This window comes from Typopeltis vanoorti, chromosome 17 (assembly GCF_054136105.1).
Source record: "Typopeltis vanoorti isolate ZY-2024b chromosome 17, IOZ_Tvanoo_1.0, whole genome shotgun sequence".
In the NCBI taxonomy this organism is placed as follows: Eukaryota; Metazoa; Arthropoda; class Arachnida; order Uropygi; family Thelyphonidae; genus Typopeltis; species Typopeltis vanoorti.
The window spans coordinates 19,299,235-19,323,690 of NC_143565.1; the positions used below are offsets into that span (position 1 = coordinate 19,299,235).

The 24,456-nt window shown below is 35.1% G+C and overlaps 1 protein-coding gene across 1 annotated transcript in view; it reads left to right on the plus strand.

Annotated features, from left to right (window-relative positions):
• LOC150097205 (lysosomal alpha-glucosidase-like) overlaps nucleotides 1–24,456 on the plus strand; it is a 228,191-nt gene that overhangs the window by 135,342 nt on the left and 68,393 nt on the right. Inside the window, exons 11-14 of the mRNA XM_090407621.1 lie at nucleotides 1,008–1,159; nucleotides 3,034–3,182; nucleotides 3,396–3,480; nucleotides 19,261–19,451. Coding sequence (XP_090263747.1) covers nucleotides 1,008–1,159; nucleotides 3,034–3,182; nucleotides 3,396–3,480; nucleotides 19,261–19,451 — 577 coding nt within the window. The remainder of the gene's footprint in view (nucleotides 1–1,007; nucleotides 1,160–3,033; nucleotides 3,183–3,395; nucleotides 3,481–19,260; nucleotides 19,452–24,456) is intronic.

Consider the following 24,456-nt stretch of genomic DNA (forward strand, 5'->3'; position numbering starts at 1 on the left):
GAACGTAGAAAATTTCACTACATCTAATGGCTGGATAATGAGGTTTAAGGACCATCATGGCCTAGTATACAAGAAGTTAGTCAGAGAAAGTGCTGCAGTAGACAGCCAAAGCATGACTGAAAATATTGCCATCTTTGTTGGAGTGCTGCAGACCATGTAATGTTTACAATGCAAATAAGATGAGGCTTTTCTACAATATGCTTCCTAATGAACCCTGGTTCTCAAAGGAGAGTTGTCATGGCAGGAAAAACTCAAGACACAAAGCAAAACAGACTTACTGTTTTATTTGGTGTTAACAGTGATGCACAAGACACTTGAAGCACTGATGAAAGTAAGAGTGATCGTGAAAATGTACTAGGCCTTTGAAAGAATGTACTTTGAAAATTACATTCAAAGTACATTCTTTCAAAGAATGAATGTACTTTGAAAATTGGGCATAAGTTTGCACAAAATAAACGTCAAGGATTTATTCAGCAAGAAGTAGTGTTTTAAATATACTGTAATGTATCATATGCTATATTTCAGTGAATAATAATAATTAAATTGTTCTTATCTATAATTTTTAATGGTTTCCCAGTACCATAGTTTTCCTGTGTGTATATCATTTTTGTTCTCCATTCCCCTGAGAAAATGATGAATCAAGGTTTCACTGTAGTAGTACAAGTTACTGAATTCTTCTTGCTAGATGAGCCACTAGTTATAACTCTGCCAAGCATTTCTAGGTGCTATTTTCATGTTTAACATATCAAGCAATATAATTTTAAAAAAAAATCATATAACTAGGAAATTAATTCACAAGGTTTGTTAGAAAAAATCTCATTTAAACTGGAATAATTCATTTATTTTGATCATGAAGTTTTAGTTTTCATGTAGCTCACTGTAACCATGACAAATTAGTGAAAAGTTGCACCGAAAGCATGTTACACTGTTCTTTTAAAAGAAATCTTGAAGTTCATTGGCTAAAGAACAAAAAAAATTCTAACATTTTAATATTTGCTTTTATTAAGCAATTATCAACTGTAACATGGTTGGGATTCCTCTGGTTGGAGCTGATATTTGTGGATTTGGTGGAAATACAACAGTTGAACTATGTGCAAGATGGTCAGCCCTGGGAGCCTTCTATCCTTTTTCCAGAAATCATAATGAAGATTCTACCATAGTATGTGCTTTCTCGATAATATATTTGGAATAATTTTAAAAAATTAAAAAGAAAAAAGTGTATTTCTAATGTACAATTTTAAAATTAAAAGAACTTTATTTGTAGTAGTATATTTTTATGAAGGTTTCCAGTAAAATTTTTCTTTTTTATAATGGTTTATGCTACCAAACCAGTTTTATCAATAAAATTAATTGTATTCATTATTCTACTAATGCCCAGATTATATTTTACTGATATGAAGGTTTAATGGATGCAATATCAGAAAATATTTTATTAAAATTTAACTTCACTGAGCTAATATTTCACTGTGAACTGGCATTCACCATTATCAGAGCATTGAAAAGAACAAAGGTTAACTATCAACATAGATGGTGTGTGCAAATAAACCAATTCTTATTCAGAGATTGTGTCAACATGGAAAGTATTGTTTTTAATATTTTGCTGTGTTGATATTAGCTATATTCTACTTAGTTCTAACCTTGACTGGTAAGCAATCTGATAGCAATGCTACCACCCACATCAACAAAGTCCTTTCTTTAGATTGTTTGGAATAAGCATATTTAATTATATAATATTAGAAGAGTACAACAGTAATCTTTGAAGAGCAAGGTGAATTTGTATGAACTGCATTACAGGAGGATCACCTGTTTCCAGTTTATTTTGTAGTGTGTGCTCAAGGTTGAGATCAGACGATTCAGATTGTCATGTTCATGAAGCTCTATAGCATGGGGTGAGCAAGTTCTTCGGTAATAAGAGCCACATATAATACATTTTTGAATGTTCAAGAGTTGCAGAAAATATTATTTTACAATTGTATTTATAAATAATAAAAAATACAACTATATAGTACTACTCACCAAAGAAGAATATGTTTAATCTCTACTTGTTGAAGGCTTTGCTTGATTCTTCATTTGTGCAGTTAATAGCTTAAAATGTGGCTGGTAGGATGTCAAAGCTGTTCTCGGAAGCTCAGTGAGGTGGCTGTTAGTGAGGATAGCATGATGTTTTGGCTTGACAAATTTCATTACAGAGAAGAGAGCGATTCACAGTAGCAAGTTGTCTCAAAACCAGAGAGTAGTCAGAAGCTAGTTTTCTGAAGATTGGGATACTTTGCTTCTGGAATTTGTTTCCAGAAGTCAGTTACAGATGAGCTTATAATTATGTACTAGTTTCAAACCCACATCTTCCTGCAGTTCAATAAGCTCTGTCTCTATGGAAGCAACATCCATGGTAAAAGGTGCAACAACAGGGCATCCATCATTGATGACATCAATCACACAAGGATTCACAAGAAATTCAAAACACGGCTTTAACTTTTTTAGTTTTTCAAACCTATTCTCAAAATCATTATAAAATGTTTCCAAATTTCCTTCGCATTATTTCAGTTAAAATCATCGTCCCATTGTTGGTTAAGCACTCATTTCTTGTTCGTATTTCTGTTTTATATTCTTCTGTTACTCAGTCATTTTAAACAAGGGTTTTATAACTTTCACTAAAATCAATCTTAATTATTTATTAATCTGAAAAGTACTTATCTACACTAAAATTCACTAGTTATGTTCTGTTACCACCACATGTGTACTTCATGAAGAGTGATGAGCAGAGTCCAGGCAACAGAGGCTCTGTGTAATGCAGCGATCATAGTTGCATTACCCACCGCAATAAGACACTCTTCATGTATTGGAGTGAAAATGCCATTAACAAAAGTTTATTAGTTGTAATACACATACCATCAATTTACAATTTTAATGATCAAAGTATTTGTATATATTTTGGCTTTGTTATATGGTTGTAATGTTCTTTTACTTATTTCCTTACATTGTAAAATCTACTGGTTATTATGATTAATAATCATGAAACTTGCTTCTTTGCAGGATCAGGATCCAGTAGCACTTGGACCAGTAGTAACAAAAGCTGCTAAAATAACTCTTTCAGTGAGATACATGTTTCTGCCCTACTTGTACACTCTTTTCTACAAAAGCCATGTCTATGGGGAAACAGTTGCAAGGGCAATTTTTTATGAGTAAGTATCTGATAATTTCTGTATTACTCATTGCAAATAGTATATTGCATAATAAGTGGGATAATTATTAATTTATTTTTAGATCTAAATCTTATGTAAAATTTTAAAAAAGATCAATTATCAGTGCTTTTCTTTCTAAAATTCTTGCACTGATCAATTATTTATAATAAATTTTGTTGTTTCAGTGTCTTGCATAAATCTTTATTTTCTTAGATATCCAAAGGATAAAAATACATACAGTATAGATACACAGTTCTTCTTGGGCCCAGCTTTAATGATTATTCCAATTTTAGAGCCTGTAAGTTAAATTCTATTTTGTCAGTAATCTTCATTTGGAGGGAAAGGTTTAACATAAACTTTGATGCTATTTTCATATTGCCTCTTCATATCACACATAGAAAAATGCCACAAATTCATTATCATTGAATGTATACTTTCAAACAGCTTTACAGAGTTTCATAAACACCTGATTTGTTATTAATGCCTATACAGTGAACTCACAGGACCAAAGAATATTTGTTAAAGTGTATGAGTTCACCATAATGGTATTTGTTATAGTAAGAATTGATTGCTTAAGGTTCAAAGCTACATAATTGGGAGGAGAGACATTGCTCTGTTGGTTTCCCATAAGTTATATGGGAAACCAGCCAGTTCTTGTGACCTAATGTCCAATCTCACCTTTGTGTGCTGCATCCCATTAATAGGTTCATCACCTGGATCCTGATGAACAAGTAGCTAGCAAGAGACTTAGCCTGCCAAATTGCATTGTCTTAACCCCAAAACAAAATGATTGTACAACATGATGAAATTTCATGCTGGCTGAATCAGTTAGCTAAATAAGGACCTGCAGTTTTTTTTTTTTTTTTTTCCAACAGGAGACAAGGTGAAAATTGAAAAATATGAAAATTCAGCTACCGAAACAAACTCAAACTCAGCATCAACAATTGAAGATAGGGATGCCATCAGATTAAGAAGTATCAATTGAAAAGAAGTTGAGCTGGTAGAATAATAGAGAGTACAGTGTCAACATAATTGATGTTATCCAGACATAGAAGACAGATAAAGGAGATACTGCTAAATAATAACTATAAGATGTTATATTCAGACAGTAATGCTCAAGTAAAGGAAGGAGTAGCTATAGCATTTAATACTCAACATGAAGATAAATTGTTTGGATGGCAGCTGGTTTCAGGTAGAGTAAGATGAACAAATTTCGAAATGAGGAATTGAACAGTGACTTATTTGTGCCTCTTGTTCCACAGAAAGTTCTATTAAGAAGTGGCAGAATTTTTTAAAATCATTTGAAAAGGCTGTTGACATAAAGAAAAAGAAAGAAAAGTCATTCATTATTGGAGATCTAGAAGAACAAAGTAAGAAGTGAATCCAATGCTTATAGAAATGTTTGGGGGAAAATTTTTGAACAAAAGGCAAAGCTCATAATACTTGCTGTCATAGTACCTGCTGGATTTCTGTTCAGGAATTTGAAAGACAAAGAGTTCATCATTTAGTTCTGAGCAGAATAAAAAGAACTATTATGTTGAAAATAAAAATGTGCAAAAGTTAAAAAAAAAAAAAAAAAAAAAAGATGAATCAGTCAAACAACTCTCAGATATAAACTATGTAAACTGAAATAATATTGGAGAAAAAGTGATAGTTTTGAAAGCAAGAACAGTGGCAAAGTAGGAGGAAAATACTGACCTACTTAGAAAACATGCTGAAGCTGTTTGCAAGGAAAGAAAAATCTTAACTCCAGCAGACTCTGACCAGTCCTGAAAAAAAAAAAAAAAATCATGGTGAAAGTTTTTGTCAAGTAAGTCATCTGGTATCATCTGGAATATAGAGAAAATGTAAGAAAACTGTGTATCAAAGTAGCTAAACAAAGGTCATGGAGAAGACCTGTAAGAATATAAAAAGTAAATATGAGCAGCAAAAATATTATTAAATTAGATAATCAGTGATTGAACATTGGTAGAAAATATTGAAAGAATGCAATTCAGGAGTAGAAATCATTACTTTAGTTAGAAAAAACCCAAACTTCGAATAACATTTGAAAAATTATGAAACATAGTGGTATAACCTCAAGGGCTCACTTTGGTGAGTACGGGCATGGCAAACCCGAGGTACCAGATGCTGGAGTATGCCTTACTTCATGTAATATATATCTGTTATGTTATTCTCTAGACTGGTCTCTCCTCTTCTTTCTTTGCTTCTTTCTCCTCTCCTTGCTCCTTCCCCCTGATGCTATTAGAGTATTCGAGGGCTAGGAGTGAGTCTTTCCTATCTTGCTAAGTCATTTCCTCTTATGCAGCCACCGAAGGAGGCAAGCTAGCCTCAATAGGTGCTGGTCGGTCCCAAGCCTGGATAAATGTGAGGGCTGATGTCAGGAAGGGCATCTGGTCAGAAAACTTCAATGCCAGCTCAAACTATGATATGAGTCAAAGAGAAAATGATATAAGGGCTAGGGCGACGCCTTAAGCGACGTGCAGCCACATCGCCCTACAGCTGCGAGAAGTGGACGAGGGCTACCGCATCAAGGGCAGGTGTGGTTAAAGAAGCGAGCCCATCAGGTGGAGAGGATGTTGCGAGTGGGAACACTGAATGTTGGAAGTATGACTGGAAGGAGAAGAGAGAGGTGGCAGACATGATGAAGAAGAGGAAGTTGGACATTTTATGTGTGCAGGAGACAAGGTGGAAGGGGGGGGGAGGCAAAGGAACTGGGAGATGGATATAAATTGTTCTACTCTGGAGCGAATAACGAGGGAAGAAATGGTGTAGGAATTGTGGTGTTTGGCAGAATGAAGGGTGAAGTACTGGAAGTGAGTAGAAGGAACAACAGGATCATGCGAATGAAATTGGGTCTTGGAAAAGAGCAGGTGGTCGTATTATGTGTATATGCCCTGCAAGTTGGTTGTACAGCAGAGGAGAAAGATGAGTTCTGGAACGTGTTAGATGAAGAAATGAGGGAATTGGAAGAAAATGAGATGGTGATTGTCTGAGGAGACTTGAATGGACACATAGGAAGACAGAATAGAGACTGTGAAAGGGTGCATAGTGGTCATGGAGTGGGAATGATGAACCAGGAATGAGAGAGGGTTGTGGACTTTGCAGTAGCATTTGATTTGGCAATTGTGAACTCGTTTTTCTACAAGAGGGAAGAACATTTGATAACATTTAGGAGTGGTAACAACAGTTCACAAATTGACTACATTTTGAGTAGAAGAAAACATCTAAAGGTTGTGAGAAATTGTAAAGTAATTCCAACAGATCAAGTAGCACAGCAACACCGACTGCTGTGCATTGACTTCAAAATAAGATCGAAGATAAGAACCTCTGGATGCCATGGGATGAAGACAATTAAGTGGTTTCGCTTAAAAGAGGAGAGTGTGAGGAATCGTTTTAGGGAGAGGGTGTTAGAGAGGATTTCGGATGGACTGGAAAGTGTACAAGATTGGTGGAAACATAATTCAAAAGTAATCCTGAGCTGTGCAATTGAGTTGCTTGGTGAGACATCTGGAAAGATTAGAGAGCAGAAGGAGGGTTGGTGGTGGAATAATAATGTACAAGTGACAGTGACAGCTAAGAGGAAGGCAAAGCAGAAGTGGAAGAGGATAGAGCGGTGTACAGAGAGAGAAAGCAAGAAGCCAAGAGAGTTGTGGCACAGGCGAAGGCCATGGAATATCAAGATCTGTATGATCAATTAGAAACAAAGGAAGGACAGAGAAAAATTTACCAACTAGCGAAATGTAGAAATAAAGCAGCAAAGGACATCTTATATGTGAGGCAGATCAAAGAGTTGAAGGAAGAGTATTATGGAGGGATGTGGACATAAGAAACAGATGGAAAATATACTTTGAGGGACTTTTGAATGAGGAAAATGCAAGGACTCACAGAGGAGATGGGCAGCCTACTGAGGGGATGGTGCAGAACATCAGTAGAGTGGAAGTGACGGAATCCATGAAGAGGATGAGGAATGGAAAATTGGTGGGTCCTGACAGAATTCCAGTAGAGGCATGGAAGGCACTGGGGGAAGAGGGAATTGACCTGCTGTGGGACCTGTTCATGAAAGTTTGTCAACAGGAAAATATACCCTAGGAATGGAGGGAGAGTAATCTTGTCCCCATCTACAAGGGTAAAGGGGATGCACAAGACTGTAAAAATTACAGAGGAATAAAGTTGATGTCCCACACAATGAATATCCTAGAAAGGGTTCTTGATGGTAGATTGAGGAAGGAGGTGGAGATTGCAAAGGAACAATTTGGCTTCATGCCTAGTAGATTAACAACAGATGCTATCTTTGGGTTATGGCAGATGATGGAAAAGTTTCGAGAGAAACAACGGGAGCTACATATGGCATTTATTGATCTGGAGAAAGCATATGATAGAGTTCCAAGGCAAGAAGTCTGGAGGTGTCTGAGGGAGAAGGTTCTGGAGAAATATGTCAGGTTGGTGTGGGAGATGTACATGCTAAATGTTTACCATCAAGCTATTGACTTATTGCACTCACATCAGTTCAGTTAAAGTAATAGAGAAGGTTATCAACAGGTAACTTCTTTAACACCTTGAACTGCTATCTAATTAGTGACCCCAGTATGGATTTCACCACTCTAGATCTGGCTTATGTCACTTCCATTTGGACACATTCCATGGAGATGTTTGGAGAAACCTGTGCCATTGCTCTTGACATCTCCAAGCTTTTGATAGGGTCTCGCATTGAGGGCTTCTCAACAAGTTACCATCTTTTGTCCTTGCATAAATGAATGGCCAATTTTCTCTTAGATTGATTGTGTGTTATGGTGGATGATGTTCTCTCCTCAGACTTTCCTTTTAATGCTGGTATCCCTCAGGGCTGTCATTTCACCTGCCCTTTTTCTGATTTTTATAAACAACCTGCTCTCATTGACTACAAATCCTATTTATAGTTTTGCTAATGATAGCACACTTCACTCATCCTACTCATATGATAAGCCTTGCAGTGCTCAAATATGGAATGCTTCAGGATCATCTATAACAAGTGCCCTGAATACCAATCTCCATAGTATTTTTGACTGGGGTGGAAACAACCTAGTTAACTTCAATGCTTCCAAAACAGTTTCGTTTGTTTTTCCTGTAAAAAAAACCTCAGATCTTCTCCACTTACTTTTGATAATGCTTAGCCCAACAGTCGCAACCAAATTTTTCACTTCTTGGACTGACTCTTTCATGGCACCTTTCAGAACCTTTCATGGCACAATTATATCACTTCTGTAGCATCGACAGCTTCCAAAATATTTGTCATCCTTTTCTGATTGAGACGATACTTCTCTGCTGAACAGTTACTCACTCTGTATAAAACCCAAATGTGACTAACATTGGAATACTGTTGGTCAGATTTGGGATGGTGCACCTAAAACATCCCTAAAAAATTCTTGATGCTATTTACAAAGAGCAGTACATTTGATAAATGACACCTCTTACTGACTCTCTTCAGTCACTTTCCCATAGAAGATAGTTTCTGCTTTGTGCCTCTTCTACAGATATTTCTATAGCCATTGTTCATCAGAACTAGTATTCGTTATGCCTCTTATTTCTGCTATGTTACAGTTGCTCAACATCCTTTTACATTTGGACTGCATACTCACTGAACCTGCTATTCCCAGTCATCTTTCATTCCTTCCTTCCATTTCAATTCTGTGGAACAATCTCTCTCTCTCATAAAGGTATGTGTGTATATACAGGTAGTTCCTGCCTTTATGAATTAATTGGTTCCTGGTGACTGTTCTTAAAGCGGGAGTTTTACAAACTTTATTATTACATCACACCTCCAGGGAGTCCAAAGACTCATCGAGGGAGGGCATCTACTCTACAACTCCTTATCTCACTACTCCACCAACCTTCATCATTTAACACCAATGCCATTTACCGCCACTGGTACTTTCACAGACAATCACAAACATCCATGCCCACGGCAGGATTCGAACCCACAGCCTTTTGGCTGGAGAGTGGATACACTAACCACTCGACCAACCAGGCCAGGAGTTTATTTGCCTTAGAAACAATGCTATATGCGAGAGTTACATTTGTAAGAAGGAATATATAAAATATAAAATGAATATTAAATGATAAGAAAATACTTTACTGGCCAGATTTACATATTTAAAAAATAACATAAGAAAAATTTTAAATTAAAAAAGATTCTTTGAAAAAAAAAGTTAGCTCATTGTGATATAGAATATCACTGGGCGAATCGGCAGCTGTCAAGGTAGTAGGAGATATGTTGGAAATCTCGGTGCATCTTTTTTTTTTTTTTTTACCCAAGGAAGGCCTCAAATGTCATCTGCTTCATTGACTTTTGCTTCTTTTCTTTTAAAATAGCTCGATAGCAAGCAGAAGCATTATGCATTTCGTAGGAAAATTTACTAAATCGTTCAATGTCTGAATCTTGTGAGTCAAAGATTGCTTGAGCTTTTTCCGAGAAGTTTAAATACTTCTTCTAGGCCTTTTAAAGTGAAAAATCGAGTTGGAACTTCATATTTGTTATCTTCTTTGTCTTTTTCGTCTTTGTTTCTTTCTATTTCCTCTAATTCAAGGAAGGAGATCATTGGATGAGAGTTCCATAGCGTGAGATTGAAGCAGAGATTGTTAATGATTGAGATTGATCATTAACATCACCTTCCAAAATTTCCATTTACAACTGGTTAGCCATATCTAAGATCACTTTAGTTTCAGAATTCACAATCTTTGTTGGATCTTCAAAACCTTTTAAATGATCATTAAAGTGAGGGTAAAGTTTATACCATACTTCTTTCATAGTTTTTTCGGAAACTTTATGCCAGGTGCTCTGCATTACCCAAAATGTGTCTAAAATGTTGAGTCTCTTCCAAAACTCTTTGATAGAAAAGTTTCCTTCTTTATCAGTTGCGTCTATTAACATTTCAAAAATCTCTTTGATATAATGTGCTTTAAATGTAGCAATCACTCCCTGATCCATTGATTGTATTTGGAGGTAAAAAGACTATTTTTATATTATGCCAAATGTAACCTACTAATGAGGGATGGCTAGGTGTGTTGTCAATTATCAGAAGCACTTTAAATGGAATTTGTTTTTTCTCACAATAAAGCTTCACTTCAGGAAGTGATGCATAAGCCAATCTTCAAATAGGGAATCCATAAGCCAAGCCTTCTTATTTGCCTTCCATATTACTCAGAGAGTATCTTTATGAATTCCTTTTAAGCTTCTTGGATTTTCTAATCGATGCACAAATAAGGGTTTTAACTTTCAATCATTAGCAGCAATTCCTCCTAATTGTAGAATGATGTGATCTTTTGATGCTTTAAAATCTGACATTGAGGATTCTTCTTTTGCTATGTATGTTCTTGCAGGCATCTGTTTCCAAAAAAGGCCAGTCTTATTGATGTTAAAAATCTGCAATTGCAAGTAATTTCTTTCTTTAATTATTTCTTCTAATTTTTCTGGATAAGATTTTGCTGCCTTATTATTGGTGCTTGCAGTTTCGCCTTATACTTTAATGATATGCCAACAATTCGCTTTTTATAGCAGTCAAACACCACTACTTGCAGCAAAAGTCTCTTTGCATTCCCTTTTTTGGTCTTTCAGCATTTTAAAAATGGCTAATGCTTTAGTGCAAATCATTGCATAGGTAATAGACATGATTAACCGTTGAGTTTGGTCATTTATCCAAGCAGTTAACAGGTCCATATGGGGAATTATACTGCCTGTTTCCTTATTAATGTAGAGTGCATAGATTGAGCATTTTTACTACTTTCAAATATTTTTTCTTTATCTTTCAAATGGTGCGTTTATCTTTCAAAAGATAAATTTCAAATTTATCTTTCAAACTGTAGAAGCAGCAAGAGAAAATGTCCCAGAAAGAGCTTTTTAACAGTGCTACCCACTTGATGGCTGGTAATTATTTCATTTTTTTTTTCTAATATAATTCCTTTTCTTTGTTTCTTTTGCTCATTTTCTGGTTTTGCACTGCTGCTGCTTTCTGACATTGTTGGAAAAGTGAAAGAGTTATAGTTAAAAAGAAACAAAATAAAAAATCAGGTGTAACTGAAAAAAGCTATGAATAACACACTCGCATCGCCAAGGCTCATTCTAACTGATCATTATGTCATTACATGCTGCGTAATTTTCCCAGTACACGCCCATAATCGTCTTCATCATGTACAATTAAAAATAAAAATCCATCCATCCATCTTCAAGGCCCACCTTTCCTAATTGGGTTGTGGAGGCAGCAGCTGCAAGAGGAACTTCCACTGATCTGATCTTCCACCACCAAGCTCAGGTGTTCTGGTGGGACTCCCAGACATGAAAATAAAAATTCCAACTAACTTTACTCACACACTAACTTTACTCATATTTGTCATCTCTTTGTGTTCTTGTCATAGTTACTGTATTATAATTGTTTCTAATGATTTAGTGTAGAAAATAAAAATTCCAATCCAAAAAATTTGTAAAGATAAAAATTCGCAAAGTGAGAAATATATATGTATGTGTGTGTATCATCGGCATCGTATGTTACTCTTTCAAGCAGGCCTACACATTTTACCATATAAGCTTCCGTAACTGATAATCCTGCAGAATAGGTTGGTTGTTCCTTATTCCTGGTAGTATCCATGTCTGTCGAAGTGTGTTCATGGGGTCGGTTTGCCTACTCCGTGGGAGGCAAACCGGCAGTCCTTAAACTTCTCACGTCGTCGACGGGAATCAAACCTAGGACACTTTTCCCCCAGACATATGGTTGCAAAGCACATAGCCACTCAGCTAACCACGCAGACAGACATGCATGCATGCATACATACATACGTGTGTGTGTGTGTGTGTGTGTGTGTGTGTGTGTGTGTGTGTGTGTGTGTGTGTGTAAAGCTACTGAGTTTCCAAGTAAGGTTTATGCAAGAAAACTATTTTAAATGTAGCTAAAAAAAATTGTGGAAACTTGAAGAACAATCTGGATTCAGGGTTTCAGGTTCTGATTTTTATTGCAAGCAGTTAGTTGAGAGGAAGAAGTTGTAAGTCAGCAGTTAGAATTGAAGGTGATAAAAAAAAAACATTTGATATAAAATCATGTGTAAAACAAGGGTGCACACTGACTTTACTCATATTTGTCATCTCTCTGCATTCTTGCTATGGTTACTGTATTATAATTGTTTCTAATGATTTAGTGTAGTGCCTGTGTGCTTATCACAGTTATAATTTGTGCTCTGAAGATGCTGGGTAGAAAAACCGTGAAATATTAGGAAGTTCAGTAAATTAATTTTTCCTCTCTTGGTGTTATTTATATCACATGCAGCACTATTATGAATAATCAACAATATACCTAAGCCTTTCTATACATAAACTAGAAATATGGATGTCCTTCGAAACATTAGAGGAAATGAAATCAGAATCATATGAAAAATAAAGATATTAAGAGGAAAGGAAGGAACACTTGACATTGTTCTTTATTTTTTAGTTTCTGTGTGTGTAACATTATTACAAATAATTTAATGGATAATAAATGTTTTGAGGGAAAAGAATTTTAAAATCGATTATAAAACGTTACAGCTAACATTCCTCTGTGGTTGCACTAACATCATCAGAGCAACAGCAGCTAAAGCTAAGCAATTAACGATCCAGATCAATTAAAAAAGTTATGTTTAAAATGATAGTGACATCTCTATTTAAATATATATATATTTTTTTTTTTTTTAAGTATTTCCCAATTCCCTTGGAATCAGCTTTAGTAAAATTTGGTTAATGTAGAAAATCTATGCAGCATTCTTTGAATAAACTTGCAGATTTTTAAAGGACTGCTCATGTCTTGCATTTAATATGATGATTTGTATTAATGCCATGGTCACCTAATCTAGACATTGCTATGCTGATGAAAACTTTTAATCAAATATTTAAGTCATTTACCCTAAGCAGCCATCTAAAACAAAGCAAAATGGATAATTATTCCATATGGTAAAAAATATTTGTGAAAAAATTGCGCTTAAAAAAAAAAAAATTTTTCTACCTCCTCTCGTGTTCTGAAACTTTTCTTTTTTTCCCTACTTCAAACGACCCAGTTTTTGGCACATACTATATTCTTTATTTATATGGCCTCATCTACTCTGGTCATGCTGGATGGGTGGCTGAGGTTAGACATAAACATATGAATTGAATCTGTTTCTGTCAGTTTGGATTAGGATTTGGATTAGATATGCCTTTTCTCTCTCTCTATGTTCGCTGGGCATCTGCAGATGCCGTATGGTCACTCCGATGCTCGATGATGTTCCACACCAGACCTCGCCATGTAGTCCTGTTGTTTGCTTTTCTGGCAGCCTCAACTCTCTGAAGATCAGTCACTCCACACACGCCATCCATCCATCTCATTGATGGTCTACCCCTGCCTCTTTTTCCAGGAACTTTACCTTCTGTTACTGTTCTGAGAAGTCCTCCTTCCATCCTTTCTATGTGTCCAAAATATTTTAACTTTCTTCTGTCAATATCCTTAAGGAGCCTTAAAGTTCTACTAATCTTTTCTAACACCCATTCATTTGTTGTACGCCCTTCAGTATATGATATCCTCAACAGCCTTCTGTAACACCACATCTCAAAAGCAGATATCCGTTTCCTATCTGACTTCTTTAGGTTCCAAGTCTTGCATCCATAAGTCGCTGTTGGAAAAAACAACTGCATCTAAAATCCTCAATTTTGTTCCCATGGAGATAGATCCATCCTTCCAGATTTTAGACAGGTTTCTGACTGTTGTTTTAGCCATTCCTAACTTTTTTCTGACATCTTCTGAACAACAATTCTTCACATTAATAATGGATCCCAGGTACTCAAACTTGCCGACTTCCTCAATTCTTTCTCCATTAAGATACATTTGTTTCTCAAGAGCTTCTCTGTTTGTTTTTTCTTTGAGAACCATGATCTTTGTCTTGCTAGAATTGAGTTGAAGTCCTCTGTTATTACTGATCTTGTTAACTTTGTCAAGAATGAGTCCTAGTTCTTCCATGTCATTACAAAGGAGTACTGTATCATCAGCGTACCTCAGATTACTGATCAATCTACCTCCTATCGTAATTCCTGTCCTGAGCTCATCCAATGCTTCACGCATGATGTCTTCTGCATATATACTAAACAAGTGAGGAGAAAATAAACATCCTTGTCTAACTCCTTTTCCAACTTGAAGCCAGTCAGTCAATCCAACACCTGTTCTTACTGTGGCTTCTTGCTCCTTATACAAGTTGGCTATCAACCTAATAGTGTGTTGAGGAAAACCCATTCTTTTCATTACTTCCCACAGTTTCACATGCTCAACACAGTCAAAAGCTTTAGAGTAGTCTAAGAAACACATTACCAGAGGGAGTCTGAATTCTTTATATTTTTCTATGATCTGTCTAAGGCAAAGGATCTGATCTCTGGTGTCCCTACCTTTCCTAAAACCTGCTTGTTCCTCGGGCATCTCTGCCTCAACTTTGGCCTCAATCCTATTTAGCATGATCTTTAATAAAATTTTGCTTGCATGAGATATCAAACTAATAGTTCTATAATTCTTGCGTGCCTTCATATCACCTTTCTTGTGTAGTGGTATGAAAACTGACTTCTTCCAGTCTCTAGGCCATGATCCTGTCTCCCATATCTTTGTAATCAATCTATGAAACACTCTTATCCCTCCATCCCCTGTGGCCTTAATTAACTCTGCTGGGATTTCATCTGCACCTGGGACCTTATTGCTGTTGAGCTGCTTAACTGCTCTTTCAACTTCATGCCTAAGTGGAGGAGGTTCCAAATCAAAATTTTCTTGGTGGGAGGACTCCACATTTTCTTTATCCACTCTGCTGTACAGTTCCTCACAGTATTCTTTCATTCTTTTTCTCAGGAACGGATCATTAGTAATGATCCGTTCCTGTCTTTGATGACATTCAATTTAGGCTTAAACTTGTGCTTTAAGTCACAAACTAAATAAAACATCCTTTTATAATTATGCCTTAATTAATTTATAAATCCGCGTGGTTAGATTAGTGGCTATGCGCTTCGCAACCATATGCCTTGGGAAGGAGTGTCCTAGGTTCGATTCCCATCAGTGACGTGAGGAGCTGAAGGATCTTCCTCAGCCATAGCCAAGTTAGCCAGTCTTGGGCGTGGACAGCAGGGTTTTTTCCCCAGTTTATTCTGGGGTTTTTCATCCCGCAAAGCAGGCAAACTGGCCTTGAGAACTTAACACTACAGGCCATAGGATATACTGGGGCATAGGGCTGACCACCTTATCCTGTAAACGGAGTAAGGTCCGATGATCAATGGACCCTCAACACCGCAAGGTAAAAGAGGGTATAAAGAAGATGAGATGAGATAATTATGCCTTCTCATCTGGAGCTCTGTTTATTCAAATTTATTAGTATAGAACTTTTCCTTGTCCTGCTTGATGGCTCTTCTGATTTCTCTATGTAATCTCTTGTATTCTTCGGTCCCTGTGTCTCTTTGTTTTTCCAACCGCCTTCTTTTGATTAGTTCCCATGTTGAATCTGATATCCATTGGTCTCTTTGTTTTCTTATTGGGCCGAGATACGTCTTCGCTGTATCCTGTATGATATGTAGATATGCCTTAGAAGACTGAAATATAAAATTTGATTGTATTTTTGTCCCATCTAATAACATTCATTTTGAGATTTTTTTTTTTTTAAATTAGTCCTATGGTAGATAGGTAGTACTACATGATTCAGTTGACATTACTATTATAGCATCCTCTGAAGTTACATATCTGGAATCAGATTTGATTTGATTTGATCTGATTTAATGAGAAATTTGATGCTTAGCATTGGCTAAAATTCTGTTTTTAAAGTAGTAAGAAATCAGATATTATGGCAAAAGAAAGTATAGTCTCTTGCTAAAGAAGCAATTCTCCTTCCAGCTGTAGACTGATTTATTGTTCTATGAAAAAACGCCAATTCCTTTTCAATTCTTCTGACCTTACTTCAAAGAAAAGGGGGTAAAAGCATGTGTTTTGGTTCCACCACTAACAAGAATACTTATTATTATTATCAACAGACCTCCATGGAGTCGAGAGACTCATCATGGAATGTTCCACTCTCTCACACAGGTCAACACACTCAGGGGCAAGGCATTCCAATCACCCGTCACTCTCCATGCAAAAAATATCTACTCATCATCTTGTTCTTGCTTCTTGTTCTCCCCCTATCTCCAGATATTCTATGAGAAAAATCTCATCCATGCTAATTTGGTAATTACTTCTTACCAACTAATACTGTTGATCATGTCTCCTCTTCTTCCTTATGTACACTGGGCTCTATAATTTGCATTCTCTCAATCTGTCCTCATATTCCAGAGTCCAGAAACTGACTTAATTGTCTCTGAACCCTTTCCAACATCTCATTATCCTTTTGAAAACCTGACAACCAAATCTGTGCACAGTAATCAATGTTTCCTGATCAAAGTCTTGTACAATAGAGTCAAAGGATCCTTACTTCTAAATATTGGTGTTCTCTGCATCATGCCCATAATCTGGTGTGTCCTTACAATTTTAGTAAGATGTCTACAAAATTTCAAGTCTCTATTTGCCACAATCCCCAACTCCTCCACCTCTTCCAAAATATCCATACCAATCCTATACTCTGCATCCCATCTTTGTTTCCCAAATTTTAAAACCTTACACTTTGCAACATTAAACTGACAACCCCACACACTCGCCCATTCAGACAGTTTATTTAGGTCCTCTTGCAAAGCTACATCTGCTCTATTTCTCCTAACTCCCCAATCTTGCATCATCTACAAATAACTGTATTTAAGCCTTTCTCTAATATCATTTAGTATTGCCACGGAATAAAAAGACTTGTTGTGGGAGATCCTTACTAAACATTATTCACACAACACCTATCATGCCTCTCCTTAAACTTATTCACCACTGCAGCACTCACAACTACCTCTGGCAATCCATTCCACTCATTCATTCACCACTTTCCAAGTATAGAACTTAGTTTGCACAACCCTTAGTACTCTTACACAACCTTTAGGGGTAATCCCTCCCCTTGTTCTCTTCTCACTTATGTATGAAAAATTTCTTTTGTGTGAGTCTTATAGAATCCCTTTGGTAAATTATCCGTTTCTATCATGTTTCACCTTCTCTTTCTGTCTATCATCATAGGGAGCATTCCACAGCTTGATCTCTGAATGAACTCATCTCTGAATCCACTCCACCACTTCCTGATCGCCAAGAAATCCAAGTGAACAAATCTGCACAGTAGTAAACATTTAGCCAAATCTCTCTATTTCCACTTGTCAATGTGTTCAACATCCAGGTAATACTCTGAGCTCTTTTGTTAACTTTTGCAAAAGTTACCTCACATTTTGCAACATTAAATTGACAACCATTGTCCTTTGCCCACACTGCCAATTTATTTAAATCATCCTGCTGGATATCTACATCATCTTTATCAACTATTGCCCTCTCCTTTTGCATCATCAGCCAACAACTGATCCCCCCCCCCCATCCTTAAGTCTCTGTACAGCAACTTGGTATTGTTCTAAAGGATCATCCTTTGACTAGTGTCATCTCCTTGCTGGGCTAATCCAGACTTATAAGGTTTAATAATCTGATGCAACATCAATGTTCAGAAGTACATTTTTCATTTGAACAGCTTGTTTGACTAATGCAGGTAGGTTGCATCAGCATAGAGGTTAATCGCAGATCGCTTTGATTGATAGGTTTGATAGTGGCTGAAATTTCTTAAGAACCCTTGCAATACACTGAGGTACCTTTTTTAACATAATGGAATAAGAATTCTCTGAATTTCAATGTGATTTGATGGATGTGAAGAAAAATTGTTGATAATTTTCATGAGTTATTTTGGGATTGTAACCATTGAGAAAAGAAGTCTCCGTGATAATTGAGATTTTTTGTTAGAGCTGCTTATGAAGAGTAAATTTTGTGATCTCTTGACACTAGAGATTTAATTAATTTTTATTTTTTAAATGGATGATGTGTAGAAGATTGTGTGTGCAACTTAGAGAAAGTTGGTTTATAGTAGATTAAAGTAGAGAGACATCCATTAAGAATAATGCTTCTTGTGATTCTCCTTCCAGTATAAACTAGGATGCAAACAATTGATTTTTTGTTGAAATAACCATACTACTTGATCCTTGTCTTTCATATAGTAGAGATGTCATTGATGTAACAGATTCACATGGATCATTTTAAAGAAGTTGAAATTTTTTTCTGGTATACTATTTTTTAAATATTCTAAAAACCAGCGTACCAAAATTGGGAATGAAGAGAAACCTATGCCAGTTCCTTCCATTTGTTTATAAAGTTTTTCTTTCCATGTGAAATATCAAAATATGACAAATTTGAATAAATCTGCTGTATCAGCTGAAATATTGAGATAAATAAGCCAAGATATTAAGAGGTACATTTGTGAAGAGGGAGGTGATATCAGAACTTTCCTTTATCAGAAGTTGTAATAATGTCGAGTTTCATGTAATACATTATAGCATCCTTTACACCCTTTGAGGGTACACATCAACAATTTGATGATGATAGCTCCCATTATTTGCTGATAAATGTTTCTGGATAGATATCAATAGACACTGGCTGTTTTATTAAAATGAATAAAAAATGTATTCACTTTTTTATTTTGTAATTTCTGTTACTATATTTGATAAACTTTAGGATAGCTAAAATATGTACAGTAATCTCTCAATTCTTGATTACATAGATTTTCTGGTTGAATACAGTTATATTTGATGTTAGTGGATGATGCAATTAATTGAATGTGTGTTACATGGTGTTGTAACATTAGTCAGATGTTGTGCTAACTAATTAAAAGAAAAGATTAAGTGGTGGTTGGTTATTTGGTATTCAGATAATTGGAAGAGTGTGTGGGTGGGTGAATGTGTGTACCATTTATTTGTACTTTTAGTTGTTTTATGGTCAGAAAATTCCCAAAAAGTTTTATGAAAAAAAGCACAAAAAATCAAATTATTTTTATCTTGCTTAAGAATAAATGAAATTAATTATTAACATTAGAAGTTTAGCATATAAATCTGTATTAATACTATGCAAGTTTTTTTTTCTCCTCTAAATAATAGGGAGTCACAGAAGTGACAGGCTACCTTCCAGCAGACATCTGGTATTGCGCTAATGGAACACAAATAAGCAGTGATGGAAGCAATTACACTTTTGTATCATCTTTAACTGAAATGAATGGAATTGTTATACGTAGTGGTTATATTTTCCTTATACAGATGATTACACCAACTGCTACTACTACAACTGAGATGTAAGTTAGTAAGTGGAATTTTTTTTTTCCATCTTCTTTATTTTCATAAATAAAGAGAATGGAAAAAATGTAAACAATTTATATTTAAAAATTGGCTGAATTCTGTTGTTTCATCATCACGAATCATAGGCTCACTGCCTGTTGATGTCTGATGCCTGTTTCACTATCTTCTTCCACCTTTCTTTGTTCAGTGCATAGTGTCGCAGTTTTTGTACACCCAGTCTTTTATATCATCTATCCATTCTCTGTATGGTCTACCTCTTCTGTTTAAACCATCCAAAATACCAAACATAAATGTCTTTATCTTCCAGTCCTCACTCATTCTACAGATGTGTCCAAATAATTGCAGCTTCCGTTTTATAATCTTCTGCATTAGATTCTGTTTTGGTTGTATCTTCTGATAGAGCTCGTCATTGGTGATTTTCTGTACCCATCCTATTCTTAGAATCTTCCTGTAACAGGTTCTTTCAAATGCCAAAATTCTTTTTCTTGATTCCTTATTTATTACCATGTTTCAGATCCATACAGTACACTGCTGAAGATGCATGTTTCCAATACTCTTAGTTTTGTTTGCAGACTGATCACTTTACTTTTCCAGATGCTATCCATGGCCTTCAGATTTGTTCTTCCCTTTGCAATCCTGATCTTTATTTCTTTTTTACAGTCCAAGTCAGTTTACTTCCCAAATATGTGAATTGTTCTACATTTTCTATATCAGTTCCATCCACTTGTATCTGTTGTTTCATGTTCTTCTCACCAAATACCATTGTCTTTGTTTTTTCAAAGTTCATAACAAGTCCAAATCTTTTCCCTTCCTCATTTAACAGTTTCAGTGTTTTTTGTAGTTCTCTTTCGTCGTCTTCAATAATAACAATGTCATCTGCAAATCTCAGATTGTTAATTCTCATTCCATGTACAGATATTCCGTTGGCATCTTCTTTCATTTTATCCATTGCTCTTTCTAAATGTGCGATGAAAATGCTTGGTGATATTGGGTCTCCCTGTCTAGTACCTCTGCTTGTTTTAAATCATTTCCCCAAATCATCACCTATTCTAACTGCTGCAACTGCATTCTGGTAAACATCTTTTAATATAGCTATTAGTTTTTTATCAATTCCATAGGATTCCAGAACTGCTAATTTCACTATCTGGTCAATACTGTCAAATGCTTTCTGAAAGTCAACAAAGCAAGTATATATGTTTTTGTTTTTTCTCCTAGCTTTCTCTGCTATTAACCTCATTGTCAAAATCTGTTGAATTGTAGTTCTGTCCTTCCTAAATCCTGCTTGCTCATCTGCAAGGTATGCTTCCAATTGTGTTCTCAATCTTTCTGTCAATATGATCATCATCACTTTACCAAGGTGACTTATCAAGGCAATTGTTCTATAATTTTTACATTCTAGCTTATTTCCTTTCTTGTATAATGTTACTAATATTGATTTCACCCACTCCTCTGGCATTTTCCCTTCTTTCCATACCATATTACATAGTTGGTGCATTTCTGTAACCATACTTTCACCACCATATTTAATAATTTCTCCAGTAATGTTATCGTTACCAGGACTCTTGTTGTGTTTTAGCTGTCCTATTGCTTTTTCTACCTCTCCTCTTAAAATGTCCATATCATGCTCATTACCTGGTGGTGGTATCTGCTTCAATTCTTCAGTCAGTTTCCCAATGCTATCTGAATCTAGTTTTTCTTCATATAACTCACTACAGTATCTTGTCTACCGCTGTACAATTTTTTCTTTATTCATCAATACTTGCCTTTTTCATGTTTAATTGTAGTCTGTTTAGCATTTTATATAATTCTGTTGTTCAGCAATCATTATAATTTTTAAACTTGAAAACTTTCCTTCTCTTAATAGTAAATTTGTTGAATACTTGAATAGAATTATGTGGTGGAAGCTGAAGTAATAGACAGTGAATGATACTTAATGTTTTCCTTTCAATTATTAAAAGAAGAATTGCTAAAAGCTGTTTTGTCTAATGTTTCATCTTTAACACAAGTAAAATTCAGTTATGCCAGCTAACAGTTTGAATAGTTATAACTTGTGCAAAAGGAAAGAGTTAATTATATCTCAAAGCTCATTTACAGTATAGCAAATACTTAATTTTGCCTGTGATAAATTTCAACTGTTTAATGAAGATGGCAAATAAAATATGGAAATAAATAATAGAAACTGATGTGTGGTGTAAGGTTATCTCTATTGAAATTCAGATATCCCACAAATTAAACACAAAAAAATAAAACTTTCAGAAGTTTATTATAAATTATAAGTCATTAAAAATATTATTTTATAAAATTTACTATAAAATGCTACTTAATAAAGTTATTTAAACATTTGTTTCTTTTTATGTCGTGAGCAAAATGTTTACAGATTTTAATTTTTTTCCACTGAACTCTTCCTTAAGTATAAATGAAATTATTAAGATGAGAAGTTTAGAAAATAAATCTGTACATATAGTTTGCTAAATTTTTTTGTATGCTGTCTGTTACTTATTATTATTACATAACACCTCCAGGGAGTCCAAAGACTCATCGAGGGAGGGCACCCACTCCACCAACTGCAACTACCTTGATTATCTACACCAACGCCATCTACCGCCGACCACCACTAGTATTTTCACAATTATCCATGCCCATGGCAGGATCCGAACCCGCAGCCTTTTGGCTAGAAAGCAGATATGCTGACCACTTGGCCAACCAGGGCGGCAGTTATATCAAAGTTGCCACTATAGTTACATTTTGGAAGTGATTAAATGAATTTACCTCGGTGCTTAAAAATTGTGAAATTAAGAAATTTTACTTAAATATAAAGAGCTAATAAGCTTCATTTCGGCAATGAAAACATTACTTAAATTAAGGGGATATTAAATCCCACATAGTTTTAAAACCTAATAAGAAACTCAAAGATTGGAATCAGAGAGTTTCTTGCCGAATATAGTAAACTATAAAGTATCGGCGACACTAGCGTTAGCAAATGCAAGTGATCCTAGTACGTAGTACAATACCGGGCAACTCGTTGCAAAGGTGGGGGAGTTCAGATCGCTATTCTTAGGTATTTTCCATAATGTAAAAACACATTTCCTAGGAACTGTATGCTGTTATTACATTATGGAGGGAGGTCACTACCCAGACCGGTTTCAGCCTTTTTTGAGGCTTCATCAGTGAGTAGCTAGACCTAATACCAAAGTGTATAGTGAAAAGAAGTTTCCTAAAGAAGATCCTAGTACTACGTACTAGGATCACTTGCATTTGCTAACGCTAGTGTCGCCGATACTTTATAGTTTACTATATTCGGCAAGAAACTCTCTGATTCCAATCTTTGAGTTTCTTATTCTGTTTTAAAACTATGTGGGATTTAATATCCCCTTAATTTAAGTAATGTTTTCATTGCCGAAATGAAGCTTATTAGCTCTTTATATTTAAGTAACTTAATGGTTGCACCTGTTTGGATAACTCGTTCGCAGAGTATATAAGTTCTTTTCGCTATACACTTTGGTATTAGGTCTAGCTACTCACTGATGAAGCCTCAAAAAAGGCTGAAACCGGTCTGGGTAGTGACCTCCCTCCATAATGTAATAACAGCATACATTTCCTAGGAAATGTGTTTTTACATTATGGAAAATACCTAAGAATAGCGATCTGAACTCCCCCACCTTTGCAACGAGTTGCCCGGTATTGTACTACGTACTAGGATCACTTGCATTTCCTAACGCTAGTGTCGCCGATACTTTATAGTTTACTATATTCGGCAAGAAACTCTTTGATTCCAATCTTTGAGTTTCTTATTCGGTTTTAAAACTATGTGGGATTTAATATCCCCTTAATTTAAGTAAGAAATTTTATAAACTCTACTTGTTTTTTAACAAAATTATTAATAACTTTTCTCTACTATGAGCAGGACTTTGTTAGCTTTTCAAACAAACACTGAAATAATAGTCGCATACAATGATGGACTGAAATGGAAGTCACTTTGCTGTATTTCTGTTTAGAAGGAGGAAAAGAGAATGAAAGAAAGTATTGTTGTGGCTCCTGTAACTTCAATGTATGAAGATTGAACAGAAATTAACATTAAGAAAAAGGTTAAACATAGAGAGAGAATCCTTTATTTATATATATATTATATATATATATATATATATATATATATATATATTATATTATTTAATATTGTTTGTAGAGTAATTTCAAGCTCTTGATATGGTTTTAGTTATTTCTTCAATGACATATGCTTGAGACTCATAAAAATTAAATTCATTCTAAAGTGATTTGAAATTGTTGATATAATTTTAGCAGTTTATTCAATGATGACTGCTATAAATTTCATATGGCAAGTGATACTGAAATGTTTTAAATGAAGAAGAGATACTTTTTTTTAGTATTCTGTAATTTAGTATTAATTTAGTTCTCTAAATTTAGTATTCTGTAATTTTGAGATGCAGGAAGAATTTAAATGATTTATGTTGCTCTTAAATAAGAAGCAATTTCTGTATTAGTTCCTCCTGTATGAATTCAAGAAAGAGTTCTGTGGGAAGCAAGTAACTAAAATTTTAGAAGTTTTGTCCATAATGGATAAAAACTGTTAGCATAGCAACACAGCCTCCTTTCAATTATATATGATGTTTTTCTGTGTTGGAAGAATATATTGGTGTATTTATTCATAAATTAAAGATATTTTCTTTTGGTTATAATGATGTCTGAAAAGACTCACTATCTTACTTGGTGAATAGATTAATTTAGAAGTCAAGATGGTGATTACATGTGATATCTTAATATACCAATCTGTGTGCCACTTGAAATCAAGGAAGTAATTTGTTAATGGTACAAATGGGAGGATTGCATGCACAAAAAAAAAAAGTAAAAAATACTCTCCATCTCTAACCAACAGTGAGAAACAGTTGAATAAATTTATATGGTATAAGAAAGAAATCAGCTAAGTTTTAGTGGTATACAAGACAGTTTTAAACCAATTTTGATCCTTTCCTTTAATGTTATACG